The sequence below is a fragment of the Schistocerca nitens genome, chromosome 5, assembly GCF_023898315.1.
Source record: "Schistocerca nitens isolate TAMUIC-IGC-003100 chromosome 5, iqSchNite1.1, whole genome shotgun sequence".
NCBI lineage: Eukaryota > Metazoa > Arthropoda > Insecta > Orthoptera > Acrididae > Schistocerca > Schistocerca nitens.
Genome location: NC_064618.1, coordinates 642,982,754 through 643,007,849, shown reverse-complemented (window position 1 = coordinate 643,007,849; position 25,096 = coordinate 642,982,754). Strand labels below are relative to the sequence as shown.

At 41.3% G+C, this 25,096-nt stretch overlaps 1 protein-coding gene across 1 annotated transcript in view; it reads right to left on the bottom strand.

Annotated features, from left to right (window-relative positions):
- LOC126259352 (probable cytochrome P450 301a1, mitochondrial) overlaps nt 1-25,096 on the bottom strand; it is a 222,350-nt gene that overhangs the window by 58,791 nt on the left and 138,463 nt on the right. Inside the window, exon 9 of the mRNA XM_049956078.1 lies at nt 22,823-22,992. Within this exon, the coding sequence (XP_049812035.1) occupies nt 22,823-22,992 (170 nt within the window). The remainder of the gene's footprint in view (nt 1-22,822; nt 22,993-25,096) is intronic.

Below are 25,096 nucleotides of genomic sequence, written 5' to 3'. Positions count from 1 at the left end.
GTTAGGCAGTTAGTGTTTGTCCGTCGTTTGTAGCTGCCTCTGTCATGTTTGTCGGATTTGCTGTGTTGACGAATTTATTGCTTGGAGTGTAGCGGCCTAATTCCTGAAATATATTTTGGTCTTGCCTATCATCTTGAGAGGGGGTATCTGTGTGCTGTAGGGCATGTTAACTTGTTTGGCCAACCTTGTATAATTTTATATAAGATTGCATTTCATGGGCTTTTATTTAAATGGTCATTTTAGTATATAAAGTTGCCACCCTTCCACCGTAAGACTTTTCTTAGAAGTTAAAATCAAGTTGCACCTTCGGTGGCAAGTTAATATTTTAATTTTAGTGTTTAGTACCATTTTCATCCCTCCTACGGGTAGCATAGTTTATGTGCTTGTGTGAATTGTTAAAACTTTTAGTTTAAAGTAATCTGGTGTGTTGCAGATTTGTACCAGTGTAGTCTTTCAGAGTTTGTTGTGAGCGGTCGTGACTACGACCGTGTCAAAGGAAGCGGCAAGGTTCTCAGCCCGAAAGCTCATACAGTCAAAAATTTTGTTCTTTCTGCCTCTGAATAAATTTTAACTTTATATTTAGAGGGTGCTTTCTGATTATAATTTTAAATCTGTTTCTTTTAAAAAAATGCTATAGTCACCATTAAAATTAATAAATTACCATTTGTTTATGATTTCATCAGTTACTCGCTAGTAAATAAAATAAATTCTTAAGAATATTCTTTGAAAATAAATTCACGGTTCAAGAACAACTGAAAATATCCGAATTTCGCAATCCCTGTCAGCACCAAAACACGAGGGGAGCGCTATAAGCAGGGAACTGTGGGGTGAGACGGCCAAAATCACAAATCAGTGACGCAAAGGTGGTTAAAAAGGGAAACTTGGTGCCGAAGCCATAAAACCTATACTACTGAGCAATGGGAGCTTCTGGACCACTTTACGTCCCACGACTGAAACATGGCGGCGGGTTGGTCATTATCTGGGCAGCCACATCGATGTATTCCATTAGCCCTGTAGTTACTCTGCAAGGGCACATTATTGTCAAGGATTATGTGACCATTTTGGCTGATCAGTTTCAACCTATGATGCGTTGAGTGGTACTTAACATAGGCAAATAAATTAATGAAATCAAAGTGAAGTGAAGTAGAAATTAGAAAATAAATGAAAAACTTAGTTTAGTTTAGAAGAATTACACATTGGCAAACAGCGGACAGAGCAGCAGTGGCAACGGCCAGCGCTTGCAAGTCAGCACGTTGAGGAGAAGCCATCGCCCTCCCCACGTAAGCAGAAGCTGTCGATTCAGCTGTCAGGGCATCGCCCGACCAGTTCACGTGTTTCTCAATTGTCAATTGTGACCAAAGGCCCTCGCCTACATTCCAACAGCCAATGACCGACGTTAAGAAGATTCTTCAAGAAGCGACGTGACAGAAGAGGCAATGACCGTGAAGTCGTTCACCTCCAGTGAACTGAAGTGAATAAATACGCGAGACGCAATGGGCCTGACAAGAGTAGTTTCAGATCCAGTACAGTGCAGTCAGTGCTGAAGACCGTTATGCAGGAAGAGACTACTGCATACACAGATGCACCAAGTCCGCCGCTGTAATGGAATAGCAAGCAGCAGCCTCGCCGCTAGAAGACAGAAGTTAGAAGGTATTTGAAGACTGATTTTTAGGTACCCGGATGACTCGTGAGGATGGGAAGGAGACGGCCTCACATCAGCAGTCACCTGTGAGCCGGGATGAAGATCTGACAGCCGAAGACTGGCAAGCTGGAGTCCGTTGTTCGAGTCCGGGACACTGGCCTTCCCCCGCCGCGCCGCTCCGCTGGCCGACGCACAATAATGTCACATGCGGCCGCTTAGAAAAGAGAAACACTGGGACGCCACATCCAAGGTATCACCATCCGATTCACGACTTCGTTCTCAATAATTAAACGGGCCACAGCACGATGCGCGTCTCCAGTCAACTGCGCGAAACGGCGACACGAGATACATACCACCAGGCGTAATCAGACGCCGCCGTTCACGCAGCATGAAGGCTTCGCAAACGGCGCAGCTGCCGCTCTTCCAGCCAGAACAACCCACTAAGAAAACCGTTGTAAAAATCTTCAATAAAAGTTATCTTATTTAAAAATGCTGTTTCATTCTACCTCATACCCGAGCCAAGGAAGAACCCACCCTGCCCACATGTTGTTAAGAGAGAAAAAGTAATTTATTTAGTGTCTTTCACCCTGACATAATGCTTTAGAATCAAATGCCCTTTGTAGTAATGCTCATCCTGACAACTGACTAGCATCAAAATAGAAGACCCAGTTACAGATGCAATGTTTGTTCCCCAATAGCTATGCTGTATTCCACGGACTAAGACGGTAGGGCCCTTTTCACATAGTCGAATCGTTCAAGACTAGTTTTGTGAGCACGAGGATGAATTTGTCGCGTCTCCCCTGGAATCCACAGTAACAAGATCTCAATATTATTTAGCCTTTATAGTCTGTTTTGGAGGGAGATGTGCGTTATCGCTATCCACCTCCATCATCTGACCTTGCAAACAGGGTGTTTCGTAAAGGACATTACAACTTTAAAAATTCGTATAAATTTATTAAAAGGAGGTACAGAGCTGGGTTTAGTGTTATTTTGTAGCGAAACACATCAAGATGTTGTATGTGGCTTCCGTTGGTTATCCTGTACACATACCATTAGAAGTCAGTTTTTTCCCAAAGTCACTGTAGCATCGCAGGTGTAATTTCCTCAGTGGCGGGGTAAATCCTTGCTCTAACTTCATTTAGAGAAACCTGCACAGGAGGTACAAACAAGTCAGGCCTGGGGAACATGGGGGCCATGCAATTGGCGCATCATGGCCAATCCATTGACCTGGAAAGTGGTCACTGAGAAAATCCCGGATGACAGCCACTATCTCGCATGATCATCGATCTGTTGTATCCAAAATTGTTGTAAACTTATCCAGATACACTTTCTCGTTGATGGTTCTCTCACGGAAAAAAGGGGCCATACACTTTGTTCTTACTCAATGCACAAAAAAGTTCTGCGTTATGGCTATCACGAACATGGTGTAATGTTTGATGTGGTGGTGTGTTAACCTTGCCACTTATGAAAAGATTATCTTACCCAAGAAATGTTCATTCTCACATAATCGATTTAACATATCCACACAGAAGTTCTTGTGAGCAATTTTATCAGGGTCCTTTATTGCTTGTACGATCGTCAATCTGTACAGTTTAAAATACAAACGGTTTCTCAACACACGCCAAACAGTCGTATCTGGGATTTGCAGTTCGCGACATGCACACCGGTTCGATTTCGTAGGACTGTTGAGTTGTCTCACTCGCTCAACGACGTCGTCAGATGTGCTTGGATGAAATGATGATTCCCATGTCATGCCGTTTCTACAAAACATTTATGCCACTCATAAACTGCCTACTGGGATGATCTTTAGCGTACTTGGTACGGAAATTACGCTGAACTGTTGTCGCCGACTTCGATTCTTCAAACCAATACGTACAGCTTGCACGTTCGGGTCCAGTGAAGGCAGCCATCTTTAATGCAACTGCGGCTAGCACTCCTTACGGTGCGATTCGGCACTAGCGAACTACGTGAGACAAAAATTTCCCTACGATGACACTACAATCACCTCTGTAGGAACTATGAATTAATTTACATGAAATTTTAAAACTGTAAAGTCCTTTTTGAAACACTCTGTATTTTACAGGAAGAATGGTATAAAATAAGATCTGTATTTATTGATTCCGCAATCCATGAAAGCTGTTTTGAGTCCCTACTGTTTCCCTACACCATATTAGGCATTGGAATATAATTTGTGCTCTGTTTTCCATATTACTCTCGGTCCGCTGTAGTAGACCACAACTCCATGGTATTCAATAAAACGGACCACATTCGCAGTATTGTTTGCACACTTCGCCAATTCGCAGATACCAACACTCAATCTTGGGACCGATACAGAATCCCTCGATGAATAACCACCAGAAAACTAGCAAGAATCAATCAAGACTAAGCACAACCTCACGAACGATGAACCCATCTATACGGTTGACGTACCCTCGAAGAATTACTACGTGCAAGATGGGACAGGACGACAAATAAAATAAAAACAGATGGGAGTATTCCACCTAACAGAGTGTGTGACGATCCACTAGTGTACCCACGTCTCCTGTGCAAGAGTAGACAGTAAAGAGTGCTTAATTTTTACCCTCAAATGTCACACACAACAAGAACAAACCTTCAAAGAGAGCCAGTCCTGGGCAACACAATACACGAAAAAAACGCACCGCCGCTTCAAAATTCTCATCCAACACTTCAGCACTATCTTTCTGCTATGCTGCCGTGTCTTTATACAGCAAACGGTTCTTTAAATTTACCGTGTAGGCAAGAGTCTAGGGGCTTCTCACTCGTCGATCATGATGTAGGTCACACTAAAAACTCCAGGGTATAGAGGGTAATTCCGGCACCATTTTCAGTCTGGATGAAAATAATAATTCTTTCTCCAGGTGTATTTGTGTACACAAACTATGCACTAACGACTTCAAAGCTAATACGCTTCATTATCAGGGACCTGTATCTCAAGAATCAGTCACCTACATCACCAACACATGGAAACAATTGCATGCATTACACATATTTAAAAAAAGAACGATAGTACTAGCACACTATGTTCAATCATACAGCTACGGTAATTTATATAACACATACTTTCCATGAATTAGTGAAGTTCGGTGGCAGGAGGAACAAGACTTTTGGTCAGGTGATTACAGGGTTATAAATACAAAATCAAATAGGGGTAATGCAGGAGTAGGTTTAATAATGCATAAAAAAATAGGAGTGCGGGTTAGCTACTTCAAACAGCATAGTGAACGCATTATTGTGGCCAAGATAGACACAAAGCCCATGCCTACTACAGTAGTACAAGTTTATATGCCAACTAGCTCTGCAGATGATGAAGAAATTGATGAAATGTATGACGAGATAAAAGAAATTATTCAGGTAGTGAAGGGAGACGAAAATTTAATAGTCATGGGTGACTGGAATTCGTCAGTAGGAAAAGGGAGAGAAGGAAACATAGTAGGTGAATATGGATTGGGGGGAAGAAATGAAAGAGGAAGCCGCCTTGTAGAATTTTGCACAGAGCATAACTTAATCATAGCTAACACTTGGTTCAAGAATCATAAAAGAAGGTTGTATACCTGGAAGAATCCTGGAGATACTAAAAGGTATCAGATAGATTATATAATGGTAAGACAGAGATTTAGGAACCAGATTTTAAATTGTAAGACATTTCCAGGGGCAGATGTGGAGTCTGACCACAATCTGTTGGTTATGAACTGCAGATTGAAACTGAAGAAACTGCAAAAAGGTGGGAATTTAAGGAGATGGGACCTGGATAAACTGAAAGAACCAGAGGTTGTAGAGAGTTTCAGGGAGAGCATAAGGGAACAATTGACAGGAATGGGGGAAATAAATACACTAGAAGAAGAATGGGTAGCTCTGAGGGATGAAGTAGTGAAGGCAGCAGAGGATCAAGTAGGTAAAAAGACGAGGACTAATAGAAATCCTTGGGTAACAGAAGAAATATTGAATTTAATTGATGAAAGGAGAAAATATAAAAATGCAGTAAATGAAGCAGGCAAAAGGGAATACAAACGTCTGAAAAATGAGATCGACAGAAAGTGCAAAATGGCTAAGCAGGGATGGCTAGAGGACAAATGTAAGGATGTAGAGGCTTGTCTCACTAGGGGTAAGATAGATACTGCCTACAGGAAAATTAAAGAGACCTTTGGAGAGAAGAGAACCACTTGTTTGAATATCAAGAGCTCAGATGGCAACCCAGTTCTAAGCAAAGAAGGGAAGGCAGAAAGGTGGAAGGAGTATATAGAGGGATTATGCAAGGGCGATGTACTTGAGGACAGTATTATGGAAATGGAAGAGGATGTAGATGAAGATGAAATGGGAGATAAGATACTGCGTGAAGAGTTTGACAGAGCACTGAAAGACCTGAGTCGAAACAAGGCCCCGGAAGTAGACAACATTCCATTAGAACTACTGATGGCCTTGGGAGAGCCAGTCATGACAAAACTCTACCATCTGGTGAGCAAGATGTATGAGACAGGCGAAATACCCACAGACTTCAAGAAGAATATAATAATTCCAATACCAAAGAAAGCAGGTGTTGACAGATGTGAAAATTACCGAACTATCAGATTAATAAGTCACAGCTGCAAAATACTAACGCCAATTCTTTACAGACGAATGGAAAAACTGGTAGAAGCGGACCTCGGGGAAGATCAGTTTGGATTCCGTAGAAATGTTGGAACACGTGAAGCAATACTAACCTTACGACTTATCTTAGAAGAAAGATTAAGAAAAGGCAAACCTACGTTTCTAGCATTTGTAGACATAGAGAAAGCTTTTGACAACGTTAACTGGAATACTCTCTTTCAAATTCTGAAGGTGGCAGGGGTAAAATACAGGGAGCGAAAGGCTATTTACAATTTGTACAGAAACCAGATGGTAGTTATAAGAGTCGAGGGGCATGAAAGGGAAGCAGTGGTTCGGAAAGGAGTGAGACAGGGTTGTAGCCTCTCCCCGATGTTAATCAATCTGTATATTGAGCAAGCAGTAAAGGAAACAAAAGAAAAATTCGGAGTAGGTATTAAAATTCATGGAGAAGAAGTAAAAACTTTGAGGTTCGCCGATGACATTGTAATTCTGTCAGAGACAGCAAAGGACTTGGAAGAGCAGTTGAACGGAATGGACAGGGTCTTGAAAGGAGGATATAAGATGAACATCAACAAAAGCAAAACGAGGATAATGGAATGTAGTCAAATTAAATCGGATGATGCTGAGGGGATTAGATTAGGAAATGAGACACTTAAAGTAGTAAAGGAGTTTTGCTATTTAGGGAGTAAAATAACTGATGATGGTCGAAGTAGAGAGGAGATAAAATGTAGACTGGCAATGGCAAGGAAAGCGTTTCTGAAGAAGAGAAATTTGTTAACATCGAGTATAGATTTAAGTGTCAGGAAGTCGTTTCTGAAAGTATTTGTATGGAGTGTAGCCATGTATGGAAGTGAAACATGGACGATAACCAGTTTGGACCAGAAGAGAATAGAAGCTTTCGAAATGTGGTGCTACAGAAGAATGCTGAAGATAAGGTGGGTAGATCACGTAACTAATGAGGAGGTATTGAATAGGATTGGGGAGAAGAGAAGTTTGTGGCACAACTTGACTAGAAGAAGGGATCGGTTGGTAGGACATGTTTTGAGGCATCAAGGGATCACAAATTTAGCATTGGAGGGCAACGTGGAGGGTAAAAATCGTAGAGGGAGACCAAGAGATCAATACACTAAGCAGATTCAGAAGGATGTAGGTTGCAGTAGGTACTGGGAGATGAAGAAGCTTGCACAGGATAGAGTAGCATGGAGAGCTGCATCAAACCAGTCTCAGGACTGAAGACCACAACAACAACAACATACTTTCCATGATTTATTTTTCTTGCATCATTATGAAATGCATTAACGTCGATAGCGTGATATATGATATGTATTTCATATCGATAAATTCGAGGTATATCATATTAATATTGCAAACTAACATGATTTAAATATATAATAGATACAAAAAAGCGCTGGCGGCGTGTAATATGGTTGAGTCCCAGTCGTGGAAGACTTCGATTGTAAAGGGTTTCAGACTCCACATAGACCTGCCCGTATTGATTTGTTCTTCTAATAGTCTTTCATCTCGGTCGCTGTAAGTGTTGGACAAAAATACAGAAACAAAAAACACATCACCATGCATAATACGGCGTAGGAAACTCGTCTCGGAATGGATAAATACAGCTCCTGCATGGTTTTCAAAGAAATCTTGCACCTTTCTTTCAGAAAAATAGTGGCAACTTCTGCCAACGATGATGGAGGTGGACAGCCATCCCGCACCCTTCTCTACAAAATAGACCACGAAGGCGCAATAATAGTGCGATCTGGTAACTGTAATTGCCAGGGGACACGCGAAAAATCATTTTTGGGTCACAAAATTAGTGCTGGACAATTCGAGCTATGAGAAAAAGGCCCTAACGTCTTGGAGCACAGAATACCTATTTGGGAATAAACATTGCAACATGGGATGGACCTGATAAAAAAAAGTGATCACGTAATCCTTGACAATAATGCGTCCTTGTAGAGTAGCAATGGAGCCCGTGGAATAGCAAGGTGTGGGTGCGCGAGTCATCACCTAACCCCCGTCATGTTTCACACTTAGGACGAAAACTCGATTAGAAGTAGGAAAAAGTACGAAACAAAACTCATTCGACCAAATGAGTTTCTTACATTGCTTCGTATTAGAGGTTTTATGGCTTCGGCATCACGTTTTTCTATTACGGGTATTTGTATCACTGATGAATGGTGTTGGAATTCTAGCTCACCCTGCAATCTCTGCTCCCTTTGTGTTGTTTTGATGCTGACAGAGCTCGTGAGTGAGACGTTCAGTTTTGCAGTGCCTTTTGCAGCTGCCATCCTCTTATGTTTCGTCAAAATACTCTTGAATGACCGTCTCTCACGACCACTCAATACACACTTTCTTCCTTGTTGTAACTTAGCTGATGATGATCTTCCATTTTCCCCATATGTGATATAAATCATCGATACGGTGGCTCTTGAAACACTTCGATTTCCTTAGTTACATAAGCACCTACTATACGAGCAGCAACAATATATCCACGATCTTATTTATTAACTTTGCAGTAATGCACCCATAACTACACAGAACACACTTCTGACTATGACTGACAGTTGATACGTATTAAGGACATTGTATAGGTGCCATTGGTGGTCAAATACAACAGCGCAACATGCCGGCTTGGTTAGAATCTGCATTTATGTTCAAGCATACATTTCTCACGGTGTTTCCGTTTTTTTGTCTAGTGCATGTAAGGGTTTTTTTATATCCTTGTGGAAAAGGGTCATGTGCATAGTGATAAAGGTTACAGAATTACATTACCTACACAGCAGTTAAAAATTATGCCATTAAATTTTAAATGAATGTACATATGGCGCCTAAGATAAATGCATAACTATTGTAGCTAAGCACCAGCAAAATGGGAACAGTTTACAGGGCTTCTGCACAGATCACACTACAACACTGTAGGTGTACTCCAGCCTGATATTTCATGACTTTCATTTTATGTGATACAGTTAATGATAATTACACGAGTTGTTTCTTCAAGAAAACTCATCAGTGCAGATGAAGAAGTTGGTTGCCAAAGAATCCCTCAGAAACCTGTCGAACTGTTCTGTTTTAGTAGCTAAACGATTTCTGGCTAGCTACTGAAAATATATGTTCCTATTAAATGAACACCTTTCTGACCAAACTCATTGGGTTTAGGCCTTTTTCAAGACTGTTCTTATCCCTAGTTTTGATCTGTGAACTGAGCTCTTGTTTTGAAAGAGACACATTTCACTAAGGAGAAAGTACTCAGAGAAACAGAAATTAGTATGGCTAGTTTAGTAACGGACTCATGCAAACTGTTATTTGACTCATAAATAGTTCGTACTGCAAGCTTTTCTGACTTATAAAACTGCGACTTTGCTTAATGAGTTACACCAAAATATACAAAATGTAAGCAAGTAAATTATGTCGGTACCTCTATTTTTTATATATGACAATAAGCGCATTGCAAACAAAGACTGATTCAGGCATTTCAGCAGTTCTGTTATATACTTCTGCGTCGCCCCGTATGGCTTCAGCCAATCGCCATCTTATTAGAGGTGAATTTTATGTTTCTTGCCAGGTCACAGCCTAGCCCTGTTAAAGTCATCCAGCCACTTACCCTCGGTCCCAGCGTTAAAAGGAATGCTGTATTGTTCTGGCATTATCCCTTCCTGCACTGAAGCTCGCCGTTCTCTTCTTAAGTGGGGTTTTTCCGATGCCATTAACCACCCGCTCAGTTAATCTTCAAAATGCGTTTCACTTTAACTTGTTTATTCATGCCCCTGTCCATATATTGGTAGATTTTGTTTTATTTGTTTTCGGTTCATGAGATTACTGCAATTGCCTTTGTTGATATAATTATTATTTTCTGAGGATCTCATACAGTATCGTGCGTCGTTATGGATCAAGCTCATGTAGGGTCCATAAAATCTGGATGTCTTACACATGCCGTCCCTTCCGAATTAATTTGTGCTGCTGTGATCAATGGTTGAGGCATTGTTCATTGCAGTGCAAAATTATAAATTCAGTTAATTTTAATCACTGTCCAGCTACTTGTGTATCTTATGCTAGATGATGTCGTTTTAACATTCTATTTTCATTTGAAATGTATTGCTTTACACGGCAATTTCTATTTAGGTGATTATTATGTCGCCTTACAGTTCCTTATAACAGTTATTTTACTGATCTTACAGAATTTTTCTATAGTACTTGTGTTTAAGTTCTATTAAAATGGTTCATCCACCCTTTAGATTTTTTCTTTACAGTAACTTCAGGCATTCCACAATTCTCAAACATTCATGACACTGATGATTGTGAAAGATGAATGAAGTTAAGGAAGCATTTGTTTCTCTTATCTCTATTCTCAACACATAAATACTACATCAGTATTGAATTTTCATCATATTTAAAATAGTTCACAGTTTTGCATAACACAAACTATATATTCGTTTACATTATTTATCATTAAAACACATGTTTCCAAAAATCTACAATACACAAATTGTTATTAACATATCTAGATTGAATTGAGATATACGGATTTACACATGAAATACAAAATATAAAACATGGTATATTTTTGAATATACTTTAACAATTTACAAATCGAACTATAGAATACAAATGAAACACATAAAGTACAAATTTTCAGTGGTTCAGATGCGACTGAATATTTACAGGCATCTCCACTCCTTGCTGAAGTGATTATCTTTTGCACTCTTTATAATATTACAATGAATTCGTCACACGCATCACTTTCTTTCTTAACGCACTTTACACTTTAAACTTCGCGTTGGGTTTGCTTCCCGATGGTACTGTCGATCATTGGTGGTTGATGCTCCTAGTCAGTTGTAGACTCTGTGCGACGTTGATGAAGATTATTGACATTTACAGTTCTGAGTGTTCGATCACGAATGCCATAACATGGTCAATTCCATGTTGCATTGTTTTGACGACAAACTGCTTGTCCAAGTCAATGCCTTGATGTGACAACATAGGTGGCATCATCCTTTATTGGCGTTGATGCCATCGAGGTTGATGAGTGTAGCCCCTCAAAGATTGCTGCAGTTTGATGTTCCCATTATGCGTACTCCGATGGTTTGACCGCCTTTGGTTGGTTTGATAGAATGAAATAACTGCCATGGTTTCGTTGAATATTGTTTTCTGTTGATTCTGCCAAATCTCATACTGGTGTAAGGTATAGGATTTAGAAAGGAATCTTGCTGTCTTCTGCCCACATCTTAGGGTCCTTTCTTCTCTTCGTGTCTTGCTGTGTCTTTATGTCTTCTTCCTTGGAACTTGCAACTTCTCGAGCATAGGGATAGTATACGTTATTCAGTGAACGTTATTCGGAAGGATTTTAGTAGATTTTGTAGTGTGTTGAACTTCTGATGAGGTGTACTTATCCGTACTTCCTTCTTTTTCATATGACCTATAAAAAAATGGCTCTGAGCACTATGTGACTTAACTTCTGGGGTCATCAGTCGCCTAGAACTTAGAACTAATTAAATCTAACTAACGTAAGGACATCACACACATCCATGCCCGAGGCAGGATTCGAACCTGCGACCGTAGCGGTCACTCCCTATGACCTATATTAGCCGTATTTTGTCGTTTAATCCTATCGTCTTGATCAATCGTAGCGTTATAGCTTACAGTAGGATATGTATTATCCTGCTGATAATCATTTTTCGTCTATGCAGAATCAAACATCTGCACCATATACATTAATAATTCGTCATAATCAATTGGTTGATTACTAGGTAATGTTGGGAGTTCATCCTCATCGTTAGTGTCAGTCCTACCTATCTCGTCCCAACACTTCAGTTGTGACTTCCTCCCTATTTGTAGTATCTGTACGGATACCTTTGATGATCGTTCTGTCGCTCCTGTTCCCAATTCCGATTCTTGTACGCCACACCTTAACCTATTTATGGCTGCGGTCGCCTTGTCATCCGTTTCTGCAAAAAGCGTATTATCTGCTTGAACTCCTGTAACACCTAACGTCAGTCAATCCTCACGCTCCCTAGGATTTGGTTGTCGTAATTCAACCTCCATCTGTGGTTTGTTTCTCTTGTAATTACCCGAAGCATTTGCCTGTGGCTGCGTTCTCGCACCAACTCCCCATCTGCTTTCTCTCCATGAACCTGGAGATCGTTAATTAAAGTCAGTCTCTCGGTTATCCAAAGTTCTCCAGTTCCCATTTCTATTTTCGTCTGTATTCTGCCTGTTCCAACAACTATTAAAACCATATCCATTAAGCTGTGGTCTAGTGTTTCCACTACTCCCATTTCCGTAATTATTCCCATTTCGTCCAGAATTCATTCCCAATACCGGCCTACCATCTCTACCATTACTATTGTTCTCCTTACTATAACGTGTTCGTTAAAAAATTATTCTGTCCTGAATCGCGACGTCTTTGAGCGTCAGTTTCATACATGAATTCTACTTCTCTCAAAATACCTTTTAAGGTTTCTACATTAGCGCCCCCACGTCCTACAAGGCTTGTTTATACTTCATTGGTAGTTTCGTTTTGCGTATTTGAATCAATCCACTGTCGCTATACGGGTTATCTAAGTATTGGTTCCTTTTAGCCATATTCTCAAAGAATTTTACTGCTGTTTTCTCACGCGAATTTTCGAATGAGACATTTTGTAATAATCCATATCTCATTCTTACCTGAGCCTCATGAGACCAATATCCTGCTATAAAAGCAGCTCTAAACGAATCATACGAATCGCAAGTTTCTGCTATCCTCTGCTTAGTTTCAGCAACAGTTCCCTCCATAGGAGCACAAATGAAATCTAACTTATGTTTAAATGGCCAATTTTTTGGTATCCCTATTTTAAATTGGTCAATAAATGTGCGGGGATGGAGAATATTTGCATCTTCCTTATAGTGCTGGTATTTCCGCACTGTAAGAAAGTGGTTATCATCAAGACCTTGAGAGGCACCCACTTGCCTTTCTCATACTGTGGCATCAAGCAGTCAGGCCTGCAAGATGAGTGGCTTGCCAAGCGAGTGGATTCTTCCTTAATTTATCGAGCAACATGAATTCTCGTATCTTACTATTTAGTCACAAATTATCCTCCTGTATGAATAACACGCAACGGAAACACGCATCTGACTATCAGTGATTTATAGAACTCTGACTGCACACTACGCACTGGCAATACCACATTTACTTTTTGTCTTTGATTTAACGGCATTTATATAAATTCGGGACATTATGGCAACATCCAATTTAATGAAAAAGGCCACCAATCTCTTTCTTTTCACTAGCTGATTTATTCCTAAACACACAAATTCTACAACCTACGACAATATCATATGAGAATTTCCGCCCAATGGGCATGGCTTTACATTAGTGAACCTCTATACTATGGTCTCGTAATCTATTTACCGCAACAGTGCACTTCCTGGATAGGATGGTGGATCTTTTATTATACCTCACACTTTGACTCTCACAATCATCCTCACGAAACTTTCCTCCAGATCGAGCGATACAGAAGGAACAAGCATAACCCACAAATCTTTCGAAACTACCTTGCTACTCCCATGCAAAACACACATACCCAAATTACATGACATACACAACACAACAATATGAAATACTACACAAAGAACTGTTACAACATCATCACTTTCCGCTTTCCCACTTCAATCAATCTTTATCCCAGTTTCACACGACACTGCCCCACTTTGTAATTCTACTTTCCTACTGTGAACTCTGGAGATAAACGCACGTCTTCCTGTGCAATGCAAGATAATTGGCGTTGCTGGAAAGACGGCCGACTCACCTTGATTTTCTCTCAGAGTTTAAATTTAGCGTCACACGGAATGATATTTCTTAAATATTTCAACTTATGATACACACGCTATTTCTTAAATATTTCAGCTTATCGTACACACGCTAGTTATTTCAGCTTAAATTAAGCACACGGAAGTATCTCAACTTATAACTACACGTGGTCTCATTGTGACCGTTGGTTTACTACAATCCCCTTAAAATTACCTGCCTCACATTTAATTCTCCCCACAAAAAGTTCCTGAGAAAGAGAAATTATTAATTCTAACTACTCTTAAATATTCCACGTCCATACCATGCCTCCACTCTTTCATTACGGAGCACAACAAAAAACATGGCCGTATTCCGGTTCTCTCGCACCTCTGTCGAAGTGGGAGAAGCACCTTGCTACCTTATTGGTCAGCCACATTTCAGACGCTCAAAGCTCTGGTAACTTCCATCTCTTTGGTCCCACCAAAGGTGGCGAAAGGATCGACTCAAAGATGATCATATATTCCCATTCACTATCTGTGGTTAGCAGACGACCATACATTCATTCATTTCACAGATCTCACCAAACTGGATGTAGGGATTTATTTTGAGGGAGTGCACATGTGATCAATTAAATAAATAAATTGTCATTCTTTCCCACACTGGTATCCGGTTTCGCTGTATTAATTGAAATTGAGTTACTTTTACATAAAAATGTGTTGTTCTGACAAAAATATCGAAGTATTTCGTACCTATTTTCAATGTCGGGCGGTACTGTACCCTTTCAACCTCTCGTTTCGCTCTGTGATGTACCTTCTGGGTTTTGAAGACTGGAATTCTGTCCTTGGCTTGCGTCAAATCTACGCAAACGTGTGTAACTTGGTTCATTCTGTGACATTTGTGAAGTAGAATCACTTGCAGGTCTCATTGCGCAATATGCGTGCATAACGCCCGCTACCGGCTGTGTATCTTGACGTATAGGAAATTCTGGTTCGTTAGACGCCGACCTGTAATCCGTCGGTATTCTTCCTACAGGTTGTGGCGTTGCGTAACGCGCCTCTATGGTTTGATCAGCGTATGTCACGCTTTGTGCATGACGTACTGAACCTTGATGCAAACCACACTCTTGTATTCCTGATTTACTTGTTATTCTGTCTTGAACAAGTGGTCGCAATCCACACTGTTCCCTACGGTTACCGTGATGTTCTGGCATACGCTGGTGACTAATTTCCCATTCGCCCTTTGCGCTATCGGACTGGCATCCACACGTGTCATTCCGTCTAACGTCACACGTAATTTTGCGTACCATTTGTGCCTTATTGTCGGCAACTGTTGATTTTGCAGTCTTCACAGTAGTATCTACCGACACTAAAGTGGATTCTGTCGTCGTCTGCTCATTAATACTTTCTACGTCACCTCGACTTTCGATCGAACGTAAAACATCCGACCTCAGCCTTTGAAATTGATTTTCGTTCTTCTCTTGTATTTTTAAAATAGGAGCATCGAATTTCTTTAATGCTGCTTTTGTCGTTCTTTTGTGAGACGTCTTCTCAGCAATAACATGTTTCGCTTTCGTCGTCGCTCTCATGGCAAAAGCTTCTACCTGTTATTTAACCATTTTTAACAGTTTGTTGCGTAACTTCACGCCAAGTAATCATGTCTGTTTGGACAGCGTCAATGTATGTTCTCAATTGTTTGTGCCCTGTAACGAGCGTTTGAAGCGTGATTTGCGCTTCCTTAGCTTCAGGTCGTATTTCATCTAATTAGCCTTGAATATTATCACGCGTTTTTTGTATTTACTTGTTAGTTTCTCTCAGCCCCAGTGTTATGCGCCCTTCTATACGCTTTTCTGATTCTTGAAACTGTGTTGTTTGATGTATTATGCTGCCCTCTAATTATTTTTGCCCTTGTGTTACGCACCCTTCTATACGCTTTTCTGATTCCTGGTATTGTTGTAATAAACGCTGCAACATTCGAAATATTTTGGCGTTTTCATCTACACCATTTTCGCCAGCTGGCATCTGATGTAACCGTTCCCTATGTCGTTTTTCGTGAACTGTTTCCTTCACTTCCGAACATAGTGTATTTCTACGTGTTCCATCTCATGTTTTTACCGCTGATTTACCTGTTTTGTGTCCAACTCAATCCTATCAAGATCTTCCATGACTTCTCTTTGTCTTAATAGATTATTTTCTGCCATTTTTGAGCGTTCCACTAAGTCAAACCTGACTACGCATTAACATTTGATCATAAGACTTGATTCTACCGCAAAATATCATCCATGGTCCTACATTCAATATTTGAACCCGTTTCCTCGTCTTTCATTTAGCCTTTTGGTTAATGGAGTTGAGTCAGAACTCAACAAAACCCTATTCAACGATGTGTTGCACCAGCAAATAAGAAAGACATGAATACAATTCTATCTACACTTACTACACAGTTGAGTCACATTTACATTTACTTTTTTTTCCAATTTGCGTCAGCTTATTGTTTGGGACGATTATGTGTTTTGTATCTATCAAAAGCAAATCCTCAATCTATCAGAATGCTGTAATTTTGCATCCTGGCAGACGTCGCCATTTGTGAGGTTGTGCGCACTTTGCGTCTGCACAGTGAGCGGACTAATGTGTGCAAACTTAGCTTACCACTTAGCGCGCAAATGGACAAAACATCTGAACTGTTTTCGAAAGTCCAAAGTGTTAAACAGACATTCTAAATAATAATGAACCTGGTCCTGTAAGTCAGCTAATATCACGTGCAGATCGTAACAAAAATCATTAGAAATGCTGCTGTCATTTGACTAGAATGCATGAATTAATAAAAGTGGAAGTTTGGGTACTGTTCTAGAAACACAAAATAGCTATTCCCTGTTTTATTCTACATATAATTTATCAACTGAGCTTTCAGGGGACAAGTGATACACAACAATCATGTTCAATTACTTTCAACACTCAAGAACAAAATATTTAACTCTTGGTCGTATTGAACCAACATTATCAAAATCTTTACCTTTACATATGAAACTTTTTTTTTCACAGGAAAGAATGATTAAAATCTATATTAACTCATTTACATTTACGATGTCATAACTGATCAATGGACTGAGTTGGTGGAGAAAAAATTTACTTTGTTAAACAATGAAATAACTCTCACATATTCAATGTGACGGTAGGTCAGTATCCTGGCTTTTGATATTCAATGGTATGCAAGTTGGAGTGAGCAAAATCTCGACTCAAAATTTACTGTGGCTTAATGTCTGATGGTACTTTACCAAGCGGCATCTGCAACTATGTTGTCTCTGTACTGGATCTGAAACGCTAATTTCCTACTTTGGCCTTGATTGAATTCACTCAGTCTCAACTTTCCTGCGTTCTGTAGAACGTTTATCTTTCCCTAGTCGAAATAATGGCTATTGCACACTCACTAATGGTTGGAGCGACGTGCACAATTTCTTTGCCAACAAAAATTCCCGCAGGAGTAATTAACTACCTCCTTTCTATCAGTCACCACGATATGTGAAGCGTATCATCCAAACTTTGCAGAAAGCGGAGCTCTCAACACCCTCGCTATTTTCCACACATGTGTGCGATCCGCCACGAGATGGGAGAGATATCTAGAAATTTTAGTCCTCAAAATGCTTTTATGTAATGGGAATCTCCCCACTGTGTCGCGTCTGCGTCGCCCTGTATGGCTTGAACCAATCGCCATCTTATTAGAGGTGAATTTTATTTTTCTTGCCGGGTTGCAGCCTAGCCCTGTTAAAGCTGTCCAGCCACTTACCCTCAGTCCAGGCTGTATTTATGTTAAAAGGAATAATGTATTGTTCTGGCCTTATCCCTTCCTGCGCTGAAGCTCGCTGTTCTCTTGTTAAGAGGGGTTTTCCGATGCCATTAACCACCTGCTCGGTTCCTCTCCAAAATGTGTTTCATTTTAAATTGTTTTTCCATGCCCCTGTCCATATTTTGGTATGTATTGTTTTGGTAGTTTTCGGTACATGAGCTTACTGCAATTGCCTTTTGTTGATATAATATAATTATTATTTTCTGAGGATCTCATACTGTATCGTACTGTCATTATGGATCAAGCTCATGTAAGGCCCATAAAATCTGGACGCCTTCCACTTCTCCCAAATGGGTTTATTTATTTATAAGTGCCATTGGTCTTGTGACTGACACAGCACGTCTTTCTCTCATGTGCCAGTAAACAACGACCACATAAAGCTAATCAAAGGAAACGTTAACTATAGTCTGACAATCTGAGATTAATTTGAAGAACCCACAGGAGCTATAGCCCACCCACAAAGGAAGTTACACACGTAACTGTACTTCCGCCGATACTTGAATATTTCTCATCTGCCTGGGATCCATACAAGATAGGACTGATAGAAGAAATGGTGAATATTCACCTGTGTTTCATCACAGGTTCATTCAGTAAGGGTGAAGTATTCACAGAGATGCTCAAGCTGTTCAGTGGTACGCGCTAAAAGAGAGGCATTATCTATTGCGATGTGTTGTTTACTGTTCAAATTTGGAGCCCTTGTGCTCTTAAAAAAATGGCACGAAAGGAAGCTTTTTCGAAAATATTCGATAAGTTAATATACTAAAGAGTAGCCATACACTTACGTAAAAACAGTTTACTTAGAATAGCCGGCCGGAGTGGCCGTGCGGCCGTGGCAGGAAAGGAAGCTTTTTCGAAAATATTCGATAAGTTAATATACTAAAGAGTAGTCATACACTTAAGTAAAAACAGAATAGCCGGCCGGAATGGCCGTGCGTCACAGTGTGGAGCCGAGCGACCGCTACGGTCGCAGGTTCGAATCCTGCCTCGGACATGGATGTGTGTGATGTCCTTAGGTTAGTTAGGTTTAATTAGTTCTAAGTTCTAGGTGACTGATGACCTCAGAAGTTAAGTCGCATAGTGCTCAGAGCCATTTGAACCATTTTACTTAGAATATTACCGTTAGGATTCCAGAAGTGTTGCGCGACGGAGAATGATATTCATACAGTCACTCATAAAATATTACAAGACTTAAATAATGAAATATCGCGAGTTGGTCCTTTCTGTGATCTTTTCAAGACATTCAATTGTGTAGACCATGTTACACTCCCAGAAAAACTCATGTTTTATGGAACTGATGGTTTTACACGCAAATGGTTGCAATCATACTTAAAAACAGAATGCAAAAGGTTGTGCTGAATACTTCATGCAATGTTGAAAAGAAGAAAATTTTAGTTACTAGGAAAAAAAATCACAAAGGGGGTCACAGAGGGTTTCATTTTGGGTTCACCCCTATTCCTTACATATGTCAACGACCTTCCACCCAACACTGAACAAATAGAATTTTTGGATATGATACTAGTGTTATAATACGAGGGTTGAATGAAAAGTGATGCCTCCACCTTCGTTAACTGGGTTTGGATGGGAGTATTTTGATAAATCAAACGCATCAATAATCATTAGAATGTGATCTTTAATTACCAATATTCACTTTTCGACAAAATCATCAGCCAATTGCATACATTTCTGCCAACGATAAACAACTTTTCTGAAGCCGTCACAGACGAAATCGGCACTCTGTTTCCGCAACCACAGTCTCACAGTTCTCTCAACGTCTTCGTCAGAAGCATAGTGCTGTCCCCGCAGATTGTCTTTCGTTATTGGGAACAGATGGAAGTCAGACGATGCTAAATCTGAACGGTATGGAGGATGCCGAGTGGTGCTGAGATTCAGTCTCTGAAGTTCTGCCATGGTGGCATCCGGGGTACCCATCGTGCACAGATCTCCCGACAGCCAAGAAAAGAAATAATGTGACACACACTTTCTTGTGAAATGTCGATTGTACTTGCAGTTTCTCTCTGAGTGATACGACGATCGGCTGAATCAATCTAACATTTTGCTTGTGAAACTCAGTGGTTACTGTCACGGGACGTCCAACTCTTTTGTTTGTCACGCAGGTCATATGTTCCCGCCTCAACATTTTTAAACATACTCGTCCAACAACGCACAGTACTCACATCAACACTATCACCATAAACTGCCTTCATTCTCTGATGAATTTCCTTTAGGGTGACACCTTCCGCTGTCAAGAATTCAATGACTGCACGCTGCTTCAATCGTCTGCGCATAGTTACATACTTTACACTATAACACACAACACAACCGTTCAATGCTAAGGCTTCCCGCTATCTGGAGCTGTGGAGAAGAGGCTACGGAAGAAGCCAGTCCCTGCCGTGTACCAATGCTGCCAACTGTTGGAGAGTTCCGAAGGTGGAGGCATTACTTTTCAGTCAACCCTCGTAAATCCCGTTAAACAGAAAGCAACGGAAGAGATTGTTAACATTGTTTCTCAAAAAAGTATTAAGTACACTATTGGTCATTAAAACTGCTACACCACGAAGATGACGTGCTACAGACGCGAAATTTGACCGACAGGAAGACGATGCTGTGATATGCAAATGATTAGCTTTTCAGAGCATTCACACAAGGTTGGCGCCGGTAGCGACACCTACAACGTGCTGACATGAGGAAAATTTCCAACCGATTTCTCATACACAAGCAGCAGTTGACCGGCGTTGCCTGGTGAAATGATGTTGTGATGGCTCGTGTAAGGAGGAGAAATACGTACCATCACGTTTCCGACGTTGATAAAGGTCGGATTGTAGCCTACCGCGATTGCGGTTTATCGTATCGCAACATTGTTGCTTGCGTTGGTCGAGATCCAATGACTGTTAGCAGAATATGGAATCGGTAGGTTCAGGAGGGTAATACGGAACGCCGTGCTGGATCCCAACAGCCTCGTATCACTAGCAGTCGAGATGACAGGCATCTTATCCGCATGGCTGTAACGGATCGTGCAGCAACGTCTCGATCCCTGAGTCAACAGATGGGGACGTTTGCAAGACAACAACCATCTGCACGAACAGTTCGACGACGTTTGCAGCAGCATGGACTATCAGCCCGGAGACCATGTCTGCGGTTACCCTTGACGCTGCATCAAAGACAGGAGCGCCTGCGATGGTGTACTCAATGACGAACCTGGGTGCACGAATGGCAAAACGTCATTTTTTCAGATGAATCCAGGTTCTGTTTACAGCATTATGATGGGCGCATCCGTGTCTGGCGACATCGCGTGTAACGCACATTGGAAGCGTGTATTCGTCATCGCCATACTGGCGTCTCACCCATCGTGATGGGATGGGGTGCCGTCACCTCATGCCCGCATTGACGGCACTTTAAACAGTGGACGTTACATTTCAGATGTGTTACGACCCGTGGCTCTACCCTTCATTCGATCCCTGCGAAACACTACATTTCAGCAGGATAATGCACGACCGCATGTTGCAGGTCCTGTACGGGCCTTTCTGGATACAGAAAACGTTCGACTGCTGCCCTGGCCAGCACATTATCCAGATCTCTCACCAATTGAAAACGTCTGGTCAATGGCGGCCGAGCAACTGGCTCGTCACAATACGCCAGTCACTACTCTTGATGAACTGTGGTATCGTGTCGAAGTTGCATGGGCAGCTGTACCTGTACACGCCATCCAAGCTCTGTTTGTCTCAATGCCCAGGCGTATCAAGGCCAGAGGTGGTTGTTCTGGGTACTGATTTCTCAGGATCTATGCACCCAAATTGCGTGAAAATGTAATCACATGTCAGTTCTAGTATAATATATTTGTCCAATGAATACCCGTTCATCATCTGCATTTCTTCTTGGTGAAGCAATTTTAATGGCCAGTAGTGTAGTTATCTGAAAACGGCTTCTCTCTTAAGTTTTGAAAAAACAGAATATGTTCAGTTCTATGCAACAAATAAGTTCATAGCAACAAATGATGTAGCGCGTGTGCAGGAGTCAGTAAGCAGGGTAGAATGTTCCAAATTTCTGTGTGTACATATTGATGAAATCATGAACTGGAAGAAGCATATTACTGAGCTTCGCAAACAATTAATTTCAGCTACTTTTACTCTTCGTATAATTGCTACTCTAGAAAACAAATTAATTAAACTGGCTACATATTTTGTGTACCTCTAGTCTGTAACGTCTTATAGTATCATTTTCTGGGGTAACTCACCGCTTACATAGAAAGTATTGACTACAGAAAATCGGAGGTCGTATAGACACCTGTTCAAGGAACTAGGCATTTTAACTGCGTCGTCACAAGACGTTTATATTCACTAATGATATTCATGATAACTAAACCATCACAGTTTAAGACGAACAGTGATGATCAAATCTGCAAAGCTAAGTGAAAAATTACCTTTATTGCCTGCTGTTAAAGCTTTTCAGTGGCTCAGGAAGGAGTTCAGTACGCAGCAAGAAAAATTTTTGATAATTTGCCTAATCACATAAAATTTTTGACAGGTTGCAAAGCAAGATTTAAATCAGTTCTCCTGGACAACTTCTTCTATTCCATGAACGAATTTCTATTTCAAACGTGTAGCCTGTAAGGTAAAAAAAGTCAGCCAACGTACTTCTTCCCCCTCCTATGTATGTCGAGGGTAAAATTGGAGAGAGCTCAAACAGAGGCTTACCAAGACCTCTTCTTCTCACCCAAAAATCACGACTGAAACAGGAATTGGTGGCGGGGGAAGGGGGAGGAAGTGTAAAATGACACTGGTACTGTATGTGACCTGCACCACACAAAATAATGTGGCTTCTGGAGTACAGATGTAGATGTAACCACGTAATTCGTTCTGCCTCATTGTCCTCGTCAGCTATCAACCCCGTGTGAAGAGGGGGCGTCTTGACGACCAACTGATCGGCAGCCAGCAGCAGCGGAAGTGACGCAGCGCAGAGTACACCAGGGTGCTCACCTCAGGGCCTCCTTGACACACGCCTTGAGGAACTTGCAGTCTTCCAGGATCTCAGCAGTCAGTGGGGTCCCGGGGTCTGGGTGTTTGGTACACAGCTCCAGGTACAGCTTCTGCTGGGCGTGAGGGTTTTTAGCGAGGAAGTACAGCGTCGTGGCCACCGCATTCGCTGTCTGTGACATTAAGGAAAATGGGTAGAATGCGGTTACAGAACTGAAGAGAAGTGTGATAGTTTTCGAACCTTGAAAGCCTATACAATGAAAATACCATAATTTAAATGAATTTGCACAAACACGTAAAAATACACATATAAACACAAAAACATGCACACGAAAAAGAAACTGAGATGGAGAGGGAGGGAGGGAGGGAGGGAGGGAGAGGGAGAGAGAGAGAGAGAGAGAGACAGAGAGACAGAGAGAGAGAGAGAGAGAGAGAGGAGGAGGAGGAGGAGGAGGAGACACTTTATTCATCTTCCTCTTTTGATCTCTGGCGAATATCGTGTATTTTCCCAGATAAAACATTACGTTTCATCAGTCATATTCTATTGATTCCGTGGAGAAGCGTATGTGAAAAGGAGTCTAGACTGTACGCTTCATGTAAGTACGATACAATGAAATGCCTTAACATTGCACTATTGCATTAATGTTAGTTAAAAAACCTAAAACAATAATTTAAAAACTGCCATTCACGATAGTGTTCAGTGGGACCAAAGAATTTGCCCTACATGAAGCTTTTTAATTCAGACTTAACCTCCAGCACAAGATTTACAGAACATTTAATCTGCTAGCATACCAGTTAACGAAAACATCAGTATAACTAGAAATAAACTATTTATTCACAGGAAAAATCATTTTCATAGAAATACATTGCTGGAAAATAATTGGTACACCTGGAAAGACGACGTCGATTTTGATCTGATGACGGCATATGCCACTTGGGAGATAATAGAAGAGGTACTAATAATGGTTTCAACCTCTTCCACCAACAGATAGCGTAGTGGCGTAGGTACCAGAGTCCCATCTATGTTTACCCTTTAATAAGGAATGCTGACAGCCCGAAGGCTCAGTGTGGTACAAACATGTGAAGCAAACAGGCAACCATGCCACGGAGACATGCTTCCTCCAGTCAACTGAGCGAGTTTGAAAGGGGTCAAATTGTGGCTTTCCGAGTGGCGGGATGGTCCTTTCGGAGAAATGCCACGCAAGTCTGATGTGCTGTTCCAGTTGTGCAACGATACTGGTATCAGTGGACATGTGAAAATTATCACACCCGTAGATGGGGTTCTGGACGTCCATGTAGCACAGACGCCCACCAGGATCGTGGTATCATAAGAGCATCACTGGCATATCGTACAGCTGCCACAGCACTGATAAGGGAAGTTCTGAGCAGAGATATGTCAACACAGACTGTTGTGAATCGGTTATTAGCAGTAGGACTACGGACACGCACAACTCCAGCCCATCTTCCACTCATGCCACAGCATCAACGTGCATGGCTGGACTGGTGCGTTAGAGGATCACTTGGAAGATGGAATGACGCACCATGGTCTTTAGCGATGAAAGCAGGCTCTGCCTGCATGCAAGTGATGGTCGTTTGCACATATGACGTAGGTCTGGTGAGCGCTGTCTCTCGGGGTGCAATAAGCCACAGCTCTCGTTCACCTTTGGTGTTTCTGGAGGGGACGATAACCAGCCATCGGTACATCGAGAATCTTGTTAGACCCTTTCTTTTAACGTTCTTGCAACAGGAAAATGATATGTTGTTCCAGCGGGGTAATTATCGCGCACACACTGCCCGTGAAACTCAACGTGCTCTGCAAGACGTGTAGCAACATCCTGACCATCACGACCTGCATACTTGCCTCCAGTGGAGCACGTGGGATATGCTGGAACGAGAAGTGCCTCGTGCGATTCGTCAACCACGTGAACATATAGAGCAGTCGATAACGTATCCCAGGACAGTAGTTGTCATCTGTAAGATCGACTGGATTGCAGCGCTGCATCGCCGCCCATGGCGACTACACCAAGTACTAACATGGGTGTTTCAGCATGTGGTCTACACCTGATACTCAAGATTAGCTTTTTGCTATTGATCTGTAAATGTAATCGTTTCATGTACTCCATATTTGCTGTCTCAACAACAAATTTTGAGTGCATTGGAAACCTCTAAAAGGGTTTACTTTTTTCCGGCATTGTAGATGGGTTTCTCTGTCTGTTGAATTTCGTATTACTATCAGATAACTAATGGACTGGAGCATAAGTGTGTAGCGTTTTTCTG